The sequence below is a fragment of the Cydia splendana genome, chromosome 13, assembly GCF_910591565.1.
Source record: "Cydia splendana chromosome 13, ilCydSple1.2, whole genome shotgun sequence".
In the NCBI taxonomy this organism is placed as follows: Eukaryota; Metazoa; Arthropoda; class Insecta; order Lepidoptera; family Tortricidae; genus Cydia; species Cydia splendana.
This window is the reverse complement of record NC_085972.1, coordinates 20,434,027-20,447,417: the sequence shown is the minus strand read 5'-3', so window position 1 is coordinate 20,447,417 and position 13,391 is coordinate 20,434,027. Positions and strand designations below refer to the sequence as shown.

General features: G+C 42.4%; 1 protein-coding gene and 1 long non-coding RNA gene across 7 annotated transcripts in view; one reads left to right on the top strand and one right to left on the bottom strand.

Moving 5' to 3' along the window:
- Positions 1–13,391, bottom strand: part of LOC134796328 (uncharacterized) — a 280,891-nt gene that overhangs the window by 171,787 nt on the left and 95,713 nt on the right. The window lies entirely within an intron of this gene.
- LOC134796317 (mucin-3A) overlaps positions 1–13,391 on the top strand; it is a 103,116-nt gene that overhangs the window by 31,548 nt on the left and 58,177 nt on the right. For 5 of the 6 annotated variants that reach the window (XM_063768401.1, XM_063768400.1, XM_063768406.1 and 2 more), the window contains exons 4-6: positions 2,457–2,579; positions 3,165–9,970; positions 10,058–11,228. In XM_063768401.1, the coding sequence (XP_063624471.1) occupies positions 2,457–2,579; positions 3,165–9,970; positions 10,058–11,228 (8,100 nt within the window). The remainder of the gene's footprint in view (positions 1–2,456; positions 2,580–3,164; positions 9,971–10,057; positions 11,229–13,391) is intronic. The other variant, XM_063768402.1, reaches the window with a different exon arrangement.

The following is a 13,391-nucleotide window of genomic DNA, read 5'->3' as shown; positions in this document are numbered from 1 at the left end:
ACTCGGCTAAAGTGGAAACTACGTGTTTCGTTACCGTGACTGATATTAAGTGTAAGTAATTTATTTTCAACATAAGCCATTAACACCTTCACTGCGATAGGGGGTCAAAGGCCCCATGCAAAGTATGGTTAGTTAATTTCGATTTGATTTCGATTTACGCTAATTGCCGCAGCGAATATATATAATAACAAATAGGAATAGGTAATTGCTACATATTACAGTATAAATAAAATTAAAATAGAGTTGAATAGTGGCAAACCTATTCATTCTTAGTCTGCACACCAATATACAGTGTGTTTTTTTTAAGTGGGACAGTATGGGGAAATCCCAAAGTATAAGAGATACAGGGAAACTGTCTTAGGAAACATTTGGTACTTTTTTGTGAAAAAAAAAATGGTATAGTCAAAATTTTGGTCAAGTGTGAGTTGTCCCTAAAAATGATTAATTTTGATGAAATTTTTTTTTGACGCACATCTACTCAGTTTCATGAGGGGATCATTTTATTGTATGGGAAGAAAAAAATCGGGACAGCAGAAGTTAGTCAAATTTAAGAAAATCGTTTTCATTTTTACAACCCGTGTAAATTGAAAACCACTGCCCACTGCAAGGTTTTTATTTAAAAAATATTGCCTATTCCAGTTTTACATTTGAATTTGGAACACTTTATTTGGTTTAAAAAGGATTAAAATACTTTAAGATATTCTTACGCGAGCCTTACCTTACAAATCTAATTTAAAAAAAAACAAATTTTAAATTTGGAACTTCTTGAAACAAACAGTATTTTACTTGATATTTCATTGTTTAAAGTTAACATTATGTTAAGTTTTCGTCATGGAATTACCAAACTCGCATAAAGTAGATTTAATTGAAGCGTATTTTGTAAATTATCGTAGCTCTGTGAATGCGTTACAGTGGTATCGGGAACGTTATCCGGACCGCGATCAACCGGACCGCAAAATTTTTGACAAACTGGTGAAAAATTTAAGAAAGGGAGGCTGTTTTAAATTAAAACGGAAGAGACGAGCCACAGTAATAAATGAATTTACAACTATCGCAATCTTAGGATATTTTGAAGCCTACCCAAAAGCCTCATTGTCCTCATTGAGGGAAGCTGCTAACACTATCGGTGTGCATAAATCTACAGTACGAAAGGTATTGAAGGCTTACAAGTACAAGTGTTACATAGAAGGTCATCTTGTACAAGCATTGCTTCCAGGAGACACTGACCGGAGATTAGCATTTTGCCAGTGGTTTGTAGCATGCTCGATTAGAAACCCGTCTTTTCCAAGCCGGATTATTTGGACAGATGAATGCAATTTTTCAAACAATGGCATGTACAATAGAAAAAATAATCATTTTTGGGCACGTACAAACCCCTTCCGAACTACGGCAACCCATAACCAGGTCCGCTTTTCCTTTAATTGTTGGTGTGCAATATTAGATAATAAAATCTTTGCCATTCAAATTTACCATGGAACATTGAATAGTCAAAAATATCAGGAAATATTAAACATGGCTGTGGATTTAGTAGATATGGCAATTCCATTAAATAATTTGAATAATATCATCTACCAACAAGACGGCGCCCCTGCCCACAATAGTATCGCTACGAAACAGTTTTTAAATGAACATTTTCTTGATCGCTGGATGGGCACAAATGGCCCTATTAAATGGCCACCACGTTCACCCGATTTAACACCGTTGGATTTTTTCATTTGGGGGTACCTTAAAGGTCGAATTTATGCAGATACTTACAACTCGGTACAAGAGTTAAAAGACGCAGTGCATTATCATTTGAACAACATACATCACAACGCCTTGTCTAAAGCTACCAGAGGTGTTCTGAAACGCGCTCGTGCCTGCATTCGACAAGAGGGAGGCCACTTTGAACATTTACTTTAATGTAAAATTATTTTATTAAGTTTACGTAACTTCTGCTGTCCCGATTTTTTTCTTCCCATACAATAAAATGATCCCCTCATGAAACTGAGTAGATGTGCGTCAAAAAAAAATTTCATCAAAATTAATCATTTTTAGGGACAACTCACACTTGACCAAAATTTTGACTATACCAATTTTTTTTTCACAAAAAAGTACCTAATGTTTCCTAAGACAGTTTCCCTGTATCTCTTATACTTTAGGATTTCCCCATACTGTCCCACTTAAAAAAAACACACTATATATGTAATATAATACATATTAGGTATAGATAATCCGTTGTAAATGCAAATAGGAAATGTAGTTAGCGTGGTGACCGTCGATCCCTCCTGCTTGTCTATTTTAAGTTTAAGAGAAAGTTCTAAAAAAAAACTATATTACTTCTAGCTTGAAGAATATAAGCTAGATGCCAAGACACAAGTAGTTTTAATTTATGTATCATATTTATCTCTTTATAGTGATATATCCCTATATGTGTAGCGAACTGTGCACAGTTAGAGCGGTTATGGATTCCCCAGGTTGTGAGTTCGGAGCCCCGCGGAGCCACGGGCGCTCCTTCGCCGACCAGAGCTTCCAGTCCATCAAGAGCAAGGAGGTCCGCGACGCGGGCTCGCCGCCCAAGGACTTCTACTCCGGCCAAGGTGCAGCCCACAGATTAGCTAGATGGAGCAAGATGGCTCGCGGTCACCACACATTGGTGGACCCGTATTAATCAATGAAAGTGGAAGCACCAATTTCAGTTGCTTACACGTTTATGAGCTGGACTTATGTAAATTATAGACATAAACAAAAAAGTTTTAGTGGTAAACGTGGGTTGTAGTAGTTATGGGTAAACGAATTTTACGAGTACTAAAGTGTCACTTTTCTAACGCTTGTACATTTTTAATAGTCCTGAAAATGCTTGGAAGCAGAATTGGTTTGATGCTGGCATATTTTAAGTCAAGCCAGGTAGTATTCAGGTATTTGCAAAAGTATTAAGATAGCGCTGTCGATAAGCGACATTCTGGTGGAATCTTTGATAAAATGCTACTGTGTGGTGCGCAAGATTTCATAAGGAAAGAGCCTATGTGTGAGGACCACGAGCCTTCATAAACGCTTCACAATGCGGTGTCTGTGGGAGGTCAATGACCCAACCTAACCTAACCAGTAACCAACTAATGCTTCGTTAACTGGTGACAGACCGCCAACGACCACCACAAGTTCTACAGTATCTTCTCTCTTTGCAGATCTCAAGGAGCTCTCGAATGCCGGATGGAACGTGGAGTCAGAAAACAGAACGACAGACGACGGCCACACGCATGTCAAGTCCATCAACGCCAACATAGAAGGACGATACGATGTCGACGGTGGAAAGGGACAGTTCGCCGCCGTTGATCAGCATCGGCAGGCCGTGACGGAATACCACGACGACCATTCCAGTTTGAAAAAGAATGAGAGCAGCTCCAACACCGCCGCGCACGAGCAGGTGGTGCGGCAGACTGACGACGGCTCACATTTCTCTTCTTCTTCAACCAAGACTTCGAGCTCCTCTTCAAAATTTCAACAGGTCTCAACGAAACAAGAATCAGTGCCATATGTTATTAACGATGATCATAAGTCGACTCGACAAAACGAAGAGATTACAAAAGTCACAAGGACAAGCGATTTTGAACAGAATTTGAGGAGTCACGACGGTGAGTTGGTCTCCAGGAAGATTGACTATCCTGACAGCAACACGAAGGTGATAATAGAAACGCGGGAACTACCTGATGGGACGCGAGTCACCAGCACGCGGCGAGAGTACCGCGCTCCTGCCGTCTCCTCCACGCGCTCTGAGCACTCTTCCACCCAAACCAGGAGCGAGAACAAATCCTCTTACACATCTAAACATGACGTGAAGGAAACTTCAAGGAAAACTAGGGAAGACTTTGACAACAGGATCACGAACATTGTCGATTCTCAGAGAAACATTGACGACTACGATTTCAAGAGAAATTTACGTAGCGATTACTCGACCACGAAGCAAAAGGACGAACATGTCGAAACATCTCGACAAAAAATAAATCAGCAGCGTTATGAGAATGTTGACAGTACCGATCGGCGCGAAGTGACCTCTCAAGATACTCGGCGTGCATTCAACACGAACGTGGACGCCACAGATAGGAAAGTCCTGACAACTTCTCATGATACAAGGCGTGATTATGAAACAAATATTGACCAGACCGATCGGCGCGACATTCACACTTCCCAAGATACTCAACGTGTCACCGATGAAAGAAAGGTAGATGACATCACAACTAACGGAGAAAGAACTCATCACGTTACGAAAGATAAGAAAGTAGACGAAGTGGTTGAGAGGAAAGTTAGTTCCGATCAATATCAGACGACGTATCAGTCTGAATTCACACAGAAGAAGATAAGCCAAGACCTGAGCCCGACGCACCAGGCGTGGGCGAGCACGCTTCGCGGTGACTCTCCTTCTCCCTCGCGACCCACCACCAGGGCCTCGTCGCCAGGCAGTAGGACTTTCCAATCTAGCACTTCCTCACTGAGAAGTAGCGTCAGCCCAGACAAGACCTACAGAAAGCTGTCAAGCCGCGGCGGTAGCCCTAGCAAAGTAGACAGGTACTCACCATCTCGTACCGTATCTGACAGATACTCCAGCACCCATTCCACCCATTCAGTGACGGAGACCAAAACGAATAGATTCACCAGCCCAGACCGGAAACCACCACAGCATACGTCCCCAAGACATAGCGCGAGTCCTGACCGCAAGCCAACTGACAGCTATCGCAAAAGACCGAGTGCCAGCCCTGAAAAGCGACCGCAAGATGCCACATTCAGGCCTAGTATGAGTCCTGAAAGAAAACCGAGTCACAGATCTAGTCCAAGCCCTACAGAGGGCCCCCGCTACACTAGTCCGTCTAGACCTTCACATAGAGAAGGGTCTCCGACTAAGCCATACAGTCATAAACCTTATCAACCCTCCGAAACTGATTCTAGTCCAAAAACACCTTTTGACCATCCTTCCCACGTCTCGTCCTCGAGACCCAGTCAATGCCCTGATCGCAAGTCAGGGTACCAAATACCTTACTCATCAACCCGTCCGAGCGCGGAGAAATCCCCGAACGACACAACTCCAACGAGGACAAGTGTGAGCCCCGACAGGAAGCCCGGCTACATGAGACCAACAGCCAGTAGACCGACTTCAGATTCGACCCCTACGAGACACGCGCCTTCTCAAAGTCCGGAGCGTAAAGCTTTTGACCATACCAGGACTACGAGCAATGTTAAGGCAGACCACTATAAATTCATTGACGAGGAAACTAAAATGTATACACGCACTGACAAAACCAATATAGACTACTCAAGGACCTCTCCTGATAAACCAGTATATGGAAAGAGCCCTTCGCCAGTCAGGAAGGTTCCAGGAGAAGATACTCCAGATCACTGCCGTCCTGAATCTCCATCCCGCTCCACATTGCGCACGGACTCTCGCTCGCCTTCTCCTCCCAAGGGACCAGTGACGTTCCACGATCAAGTAGATAAGACCAAGTTTGTGTCAACTCACACCACTACCACCGATGACTATTCAGTTGATAAAACTACTGAGACTGTTCGTAGTGGTAAAGATACTCCAACATCGCCAAAACGCAACACTCCCTTGAGAGAGCCGTCACCTTCTAAGTTTGGCACATACGATAAAACTACTCCTGTGAGAGAGCCTTCGCCTACCAAATATGGGACGTACGACAAAAAAACGCGACGCTCCGAAGAGTTGGAGGAAACCACAATCAATACAAATACTACAAACATTAAATATGACACTCAGACGAAGCGTGACACATCAATCAAAAAAACTAATGAGTTTGATAAAACCGAAACATCAAAAGTAACACGTAGTAATGAAAAAGATACACCAACAATGCCTCAAAGGACTACCCCAGTAAGAGAGCCGTCACCTTCTAAGTTTGGAACATACGAGAAGAAAACCCGCCGTTCTGAAGAAATAGACGATGTCAAACATGTCACAAAGGAAACCAGAGAAGATAAATATGATTCGTTGACTCGTCGGGAAAAAACGACTTCAAGAAAAACTCCGGAAGTGCCCCGTTCACCGACTAGAAAGTCTCCTAGGGAAAGTATTTCCCCATCTAAATCACCATCTAAAGATAACAAGTACAAACACACCACAGATTTCATCACAACCGAGAGAACAACAGAGGAAACAAATAAGAAAACCACTGTTAAAGACCGCCCCCGTCAACTGGTCACCCCGTCCACCAGCCCGACTAGGAAGCCGAAGACGGTCGAAAAAGAACCATCTACTGGTCAAAGTTCCCCTACAACATCTGTTAGTGGCTTCGTATATTTCAGCTCTCCACCACTGCAACAGACTATCGTCACAGATCTCGATGACGCTGAAAGTTACTATGAAACTATTACAAGAGATGAAACCACAATTACACATAAAAGGCCAGAAAATCTTCCTCTGGAAAGGTCTACGTCTCCGTCCAAGATTCCTTGTCGATCACCGTCACCTGAAAAGAAAACTTCTCCTATTAAGGAAGTCCTTCCTAGAAAAAGCTCTTTGAAAAAGCCATCGGCAGGTACAAGCCAAACATCGCCCACTGAAAAACCGCCGTCAACTTTCAACGTATCACCTACAGTGGAAATAAAGGATGTGCCGGCACATAACATCGTAAAGAAAGATAATCCAGATAAACCCGATGCAAGTCCTCCAGCTAAAGTAAAACCACCTTTTGAAAGAAGGGAGACTTATGAAGAAAGATGTCGCAAGATTCTCGGCATGATGGAAGACACCAACAAAACTACTTCTAAAGTAACAGTTACTTCCGATAAAACATCTTATCTAAAGGAGCCCGAATCTAACCGTAGCTCTCCAAGCGTATCGCCATGTCTTAGCCCGGGCCCGAGGGAAGGATCCCCACTGAGACAAAATATTTACGGACAGGAAGTAACGGATACTAAGAAAAAAGTGACTGACTTCATTTCCCACGAAAAGGACGACCTTACCAAAACTATTCAGGTACGTCGTGAGAAGACTCCTGTAAGTGATAGAAAGTCAAAAACACCATCGAGAGAAAGTTCCCCAACTAAACTGCAAGATATCATTTCTGTTAGCACTGCTGATGATAAAACAACTACTACAAATGTGAAGAAGACCGTGGAACGTGTCGATTCAGAAATGTTCGAAAACAAATTCCAATCCGCAAGGTCTTCACTTTCTCCTGTACGTAAAACTCCAGAGCGACCTTCCGATTCGCCAAGAAAGCTTGATTCTCCGTCAAAAATACCTCAACAACCCAAGTCTCGAACTACTTCACCAGTCAAAAAAGTAACTATGACTGAGACCAACACCGATTTCATTACGTCTGAGAGAGAGCAAATAGTATTAGACAGAGTGCAAAAGTCTCTCAGAAAACTGTCTCCGGAACGTAAGTCACGATCACCAAGCCGAGAAAAGAGTCCAGGCAAAACTACAACCAACCTACATGATCTTGATATAACTACTGAAAATCTGGAAACATGTAATTCAGTCATTGAAGAAGTAAAGACGACAAAACAGCAAAACGTTATAAAAGACAAAGTAACGCAGAAGAAAACTGAAGTTGAAATTAAAGAGAAAACTAAAGAACAATCACCAAAGGGGCCAAAGGAAACCGGAAAGCCTCCGTCACGAAATGTGTCTCCTACCAAGAAACCATCATCAGCACCGACAACTCCAAAAGCAGAGAAGAGTCCAGAAACGCCGCTCAAGGCTAGAAGTACGTCTCCGAGAAAACCCGTAAGTTCTGTTGAGCGCCCTCAATCACCTCAAGTTCCTAAAGGAGGAAAGGCCGCACCTGCTCAGTTGACTAGGAAACCAACACCTACGGCAATCAACTTAAAAACTGAGTCAGTATTTGCATCCGAATTAAAGAAGAGTGGGGTTACAAAACAGACTAACACTGGTAAAACATCTCCGACTAAAATTCATCGGATAATTCCGTCGCCTACAAGAGTACCTGAACCGGATACTAAAAGAACTCCGGCTCACAAAAATGACCTTAACAAGGAAAACGTCAGTCCAAAGAAAACTGAAGCTAAAGTTACACGAACTGCCAGTGATATGTCTATCAAAGCGAAAAAGCCATCGCCTCAGAGAATGAAATCCAAACCAGAGATACAAGTAAGTGATATGTCAAGCAAGACAACTAGACAGACTGTTACAACGAAGACACAAAAGTCTACAATCAAAGAACCCCAAATGAAGCTTGCTCCGAAGCCCAAGTCAGCAACGGCGTTAAACATGGCAACAGATGACGATGATGTACTCATCGATGTCGAGCAAGCCAAGTCATCACGAGAGAATTCTCCTGATCGTATCTGTCCGACCCCAGTTAGTTTTATGGATGATGTCCAGACACCAAGACTTCCTGATGAAGTTAGTGAACCAGACGATGACTTCCGTCGAAGAACTCATCACACTATTCACGAAACTGAGTCGCTTGTTGATGATATTATTGAAATATCCGAAGATGAGGAACTGTTCGTGAAGAGAACCCAAGATGACATAGTCGAAGCCGACGATTGCCTTTTGAGTGTAACTGATAAAGTTTCTAAATTTACAAATAAAATTGATACTGTTACCAAGCCTAAGGAAGCAGCAAAACACTTTAAAGATACAGAAAAGCGAGTTCATTCTGATTTTGTCGAAGAAAACTTAAAATCTGACGAGTGCTTGCTATCGGTTTCAGAGAAAGTAAATAAATTTGCGAAAGGCCCAAGAGATACGAGAGACAAGAGTCCAGCGCGCCGTGTTACCGATGAATATGATGTAAACACTGTTTATCAAGATGATTACACGAAATTGAGTGTCAATGACAAAGCTCATCTCTTTGTAGAGACCGCTGAGAATGTGAAATCACCGAAAGCAAAACCAGCTCAAAAAATTGAGCGCCCCGATCTTAAAAATGTTGATGAATCTTTGAAGACTGACGACTGTTTACTGAGCGTATCTGACAAGGTCAATAAGTTCGTTAAAACAGCAGAACAGTTTTTGAATGAGTCCCATAGCACCGAAGACAAAGAAAGGAAGATCAAAGAGCAACATGAAGAAATTATGAGGAAAATTGTTGAGAGTGTAGATGAAGAGAAGGACATAAAAGACACTAAAACTGTCACAAAACAAGACTCAACAGAGATACCTTTACAGCCCCGAGATCAAAGGCTGGGATCACTCTCAAAGGAAACTACTTCATCCCACGCCAAAACTAAAGACTACGCCAGTCCTAATGTCAAACAGGTTGAAAGAATACCTGCAGTAAAGATAACAACTCTACGCAGTAGCGAGGCCGTGAAGAAGGCTAAAGCACTATTTGAAAATATTGCGACAACTCAGAAAACCAAGGATACTGTTGATACCAAGACTACAAAGACAGCAAAATTAACAGATATTGGTGTCATTAAAAAATCGCCGAAAACTGATTCGACCATAGTTCTTCATCCATCTCTTGATGACGGTTTCCCAACAGACGTAAACGATGTTCCTAACGCTCCTACTGAGACGGATACCACGGATCGTCCTTCAAGCGGTTCATTGACTCGGCAGCAACGCCCTGGTCATATTCGCGATGACAAGCCGAGAGACAGCCCAGCTCGTCTCGCCCCTCACTCACCGCAAGTCGCTCGCACCAAGTCACCAATGCGACAAACAATCGAAACTGCCACTACTACGAGGACAGTTATTTCCAGGCATCCAACATCACAAAGACCCGAATCTCCAAAACCTCATCCACCGGAAATGGAAAAGCCGCAAGAGAAAGTTCCTGGTTACCAGAGGCCTACTAAAACAAGTCAGATCCGAGATGAGACCAAAGCGGAGGAAGTAGAAGTGAGCAGCCGCCGCGGGAGCGGCAAGTTTGGTGTGGAGCTACGGCGCACCAGCATCGAGCGCAGTACCGTCAGCAGCGAGCGGCGCCGGTCCAGCCTCGACCACCACCAGCCCTGCATCGAGGACGTCTTCGACCTCGACCTGTTGGAACAAATGGTCAGTAAGCACGCCATATGCATGATTTTCATTTTTATCTGTATATTCGTTGCCAGCCTAATCTTACACTAACTTTATCCCTTTCAGTTGGAAAAGGTCGTGGGTTACGAGCAGAGGCGACGTATCAGAGCTCAGATAAGAGTCGCTAAGAAGAGGATGGAGACCGAGCACGTAACGGATACTAACACGTTTACTAAAACTATGAAGCATACATTTGTGAGTACTCCGAAGAACAGATCCCCTGAACGGCAGTCTAAGCCCAAATCTCCAGAACAGCGCCTGAGACCAGCTTCGCCTGAACACCATTTGAGGAACAAAACTCCGGAGCTGCAAAGACTGAGATCTCCTGAGCGGAAACCCAAGTCAACACCAGTCAAGACAGTGTCCCCAGAACGTCACATAAAAACGGCGACACAGAAAACCATATCTCCCGATCGCAATCATTCCAAGGAACATAAAAAGCCTATTTTGAACGGACATGCCAAGGAACCTACTAAGGTTCTACAGGATACACACCAGAGGCGACGCAGCCCTGAGAAGCCAGCTCTTAAATCCGCTCCAGGGAAAACCAGAAGCCCCGTCCGCCAGCGTAGTCCAGACAAAAAGATACGACCTCTATCACCGAGCAAAACGGCTTCACCCAAACCGAAGCCTAACCGCTTCAATGAATACGCTTCGGCTTACATGAAAAAGGTTGGTCTCAACGAAAATGACAAGCTAAAGTTCTCGGAGGTGACCAACAAAAGAACCGTTGAACAAGAAAATCAAAAAAACTTATCGCAATCTCAGAAATACGAAAGCAAAGTTACTACAAAATCGTACGAGCGTAAAACGTCTAACGACACCATTGAAATGCACTTGAACGGTAAACGGTCACCTTCACCTAAGCGGAAATCTCCAAGCCCTGTCGAAAGAATGCATCAGCGATCACCGAGTCCCGAATGGAAGATTCCAAGAGAAACAACCAAAAAGGAAACTATAATCAAGACTACGATTGAGGTGGACAGGAAACCAAAGCAAGAAGAGAAACCATCTTGGGTGACGAACCGTAACCTAAAAAAGACTACATCAGAGATGAGGACGTTCAGCAGCAAGAAGATAGAGAGTGAGAAGGTGCGTCGCGCGCCGAGCCCGTCCAAGGCCATCGCCAAGCCGCTGGACGTGATCACGTCGAGCTACGGACCGGGTCCGCTCGACGCGGACGGACGGCCGCTCTTCGGCATCAAGGCGCTGAGAAATGGCGCCTCAAATTATCAAGGTAAGCATTATACTGGTGCTTTTGATTTGCATTGACTTTTTATATTTATTAGGTTTGGCAATCTGAGGATATTGTAAAAATATAACATAGAGATAGATAAATACTTCAATCATTATTTATTTGTCATCGCAATGACAAACATTTTTTTTAATTCTACATAAGTGACAGTACAATGTTCTTTTCGAAGATGTAAGTTTTCACAAGCAAAGCTGTTTTAATAACCAACCTTTACTCAGGGGTGCCTTAAACTATGCTGGGGCCCTTGGGCACATAATAATTTGGGGCCCTTTTGGAAAGTAAAGAAAGCAAATTGAATTGAACTAACATTTTTCTACTATGACCTTCTATTTATTATGGGTAATCAAATATACTGTTACTGTCTGATCTCGGGCCCCCTGAGGATGGGGGCCCTGGGCACGGGCCTCGTGTGCCCTTATGGTAAAGACGGTACTGCCTTTACTTCATAATATACCAACTATTCCCTTATATTAACGATAACATACCTAAAAAATAATCTTCTCTTCTCATTCTGAGAACCACTTAAGGTGTAGAGTAAAGCAAGTGTCCTTGGATGTCTGTATCGATTGGTTTTGATTTGCGCGCCATCTCTGTATTTATTCAAGAGTTAAGATCCATAGCGCTATTGCGACTATTGTTGAACAGTCGCGCGGCTCAATGAACAGATGGCGCTTATACAGGTAAGATAATATAAATAAATGTGAAATAAAATAAAATGTTTCTGTTCCACATCGACTGCTGATCTAACAACTAGAGTCAGACCAAGATAAGTCTGCATCGATTGTTATAGCATACGCAGTGCAAGTGTTATTTTAAATGTCAAACTTTTATGAAATAAATTATGACGTATAAAATAACACTTGCTCTGCATGCTATCGAAATCGTTGCAGACTTCCCTAGGTCAACTCTATACATGGTATAAAAAATCTATGGGCCCTGGAAGTACCTTTTAAATCTTTATAATATACTTGGTCAAGCAGATCTTGTCAGTAGAAAAAGGCGGCAAATTTGAAAAATGTAGGCGCGAAGGGATATCGTCCCATAGAAAATTTGAATTTCGCGCCTTTTTTTACTGACAAGATTTGCTTGACCGTCTATACTTAGCTTATTTTACGTAAAGGAAACATTCTTTTATTTAATTTTGCTGTCGGTATTAGTAAAACTGTATTCAGTTTTTTTTTTATGTTAAAAAGGTACTAATTGTACCTAAATTGAGCTATCTCAACATTTCAAGGTAGATTCCCTTCGGAGCCCATATTTTTTTCGGCTCTGTATGTATAAGCGACCGATGAGAATAATACTATTCCCATTTGTCCCCTATATCAGGCATGGTCAGTGGCGGATTTGCCCTAAAGCCCGGGCCTAGGGTGGCCAGATATTAGAGACGGCAGTTTATAATAATATGATAGGTGCTGAGAAAGGGGCGGCTAGTATAGTCACGCTCCGTGATTGTTGATCCATTTAGGGATCTAGCTAAATTGGACATGTACGTATTGAATAAGCAATTTAGTTATAGTAGGAGATCCCACATATGGTCGACCTTCACCAATCTGTCTGACGGATGAAACTATGAAAATATGAAAGAAAATCTGTTCCAGAACATAAATAAATAGGGTTGCCTAAAGAAATATGGTCAAGGCAATTTTTAATAAATTTTTGAAAAAAAAATTTTTTCGGCAAATTTCACCGATTTGTCTGACGAACGAAATAAGTTTCAATGGAAAGTATACAACTTGTACAACATAAATCATCTAGGTTGCCTATCTTTTTCCGGTCACTATTATGTGGTTGCCGTGTTTAAGGAGGTGATTTTATATCGATAATTGCACTCATCTGTCTGATGCTTGAATTATACATCAAAATGATGGTAATTTTATTGCAAATACAATGGTATAGTAACAGCACCAGTCATGGGACATTTAAGAGGAAATTTGGAGTATTTATGATATTTCCCTTGTACATGTAAATGGTCTTCCGCTTAGCGTGTTAAAAGATGAAAGTCCTATCCGCCTTTCATGTTTTAGGCGTGTTGTATCAAAGATACTGCAATGAGTTTCCACATAATTAACAAATTAAAACTATGCTTTTTTTCTCAAGTCATGGACACCAAAGCTCCAGTAATGGGCCCCCGGTAATGGACGTGGA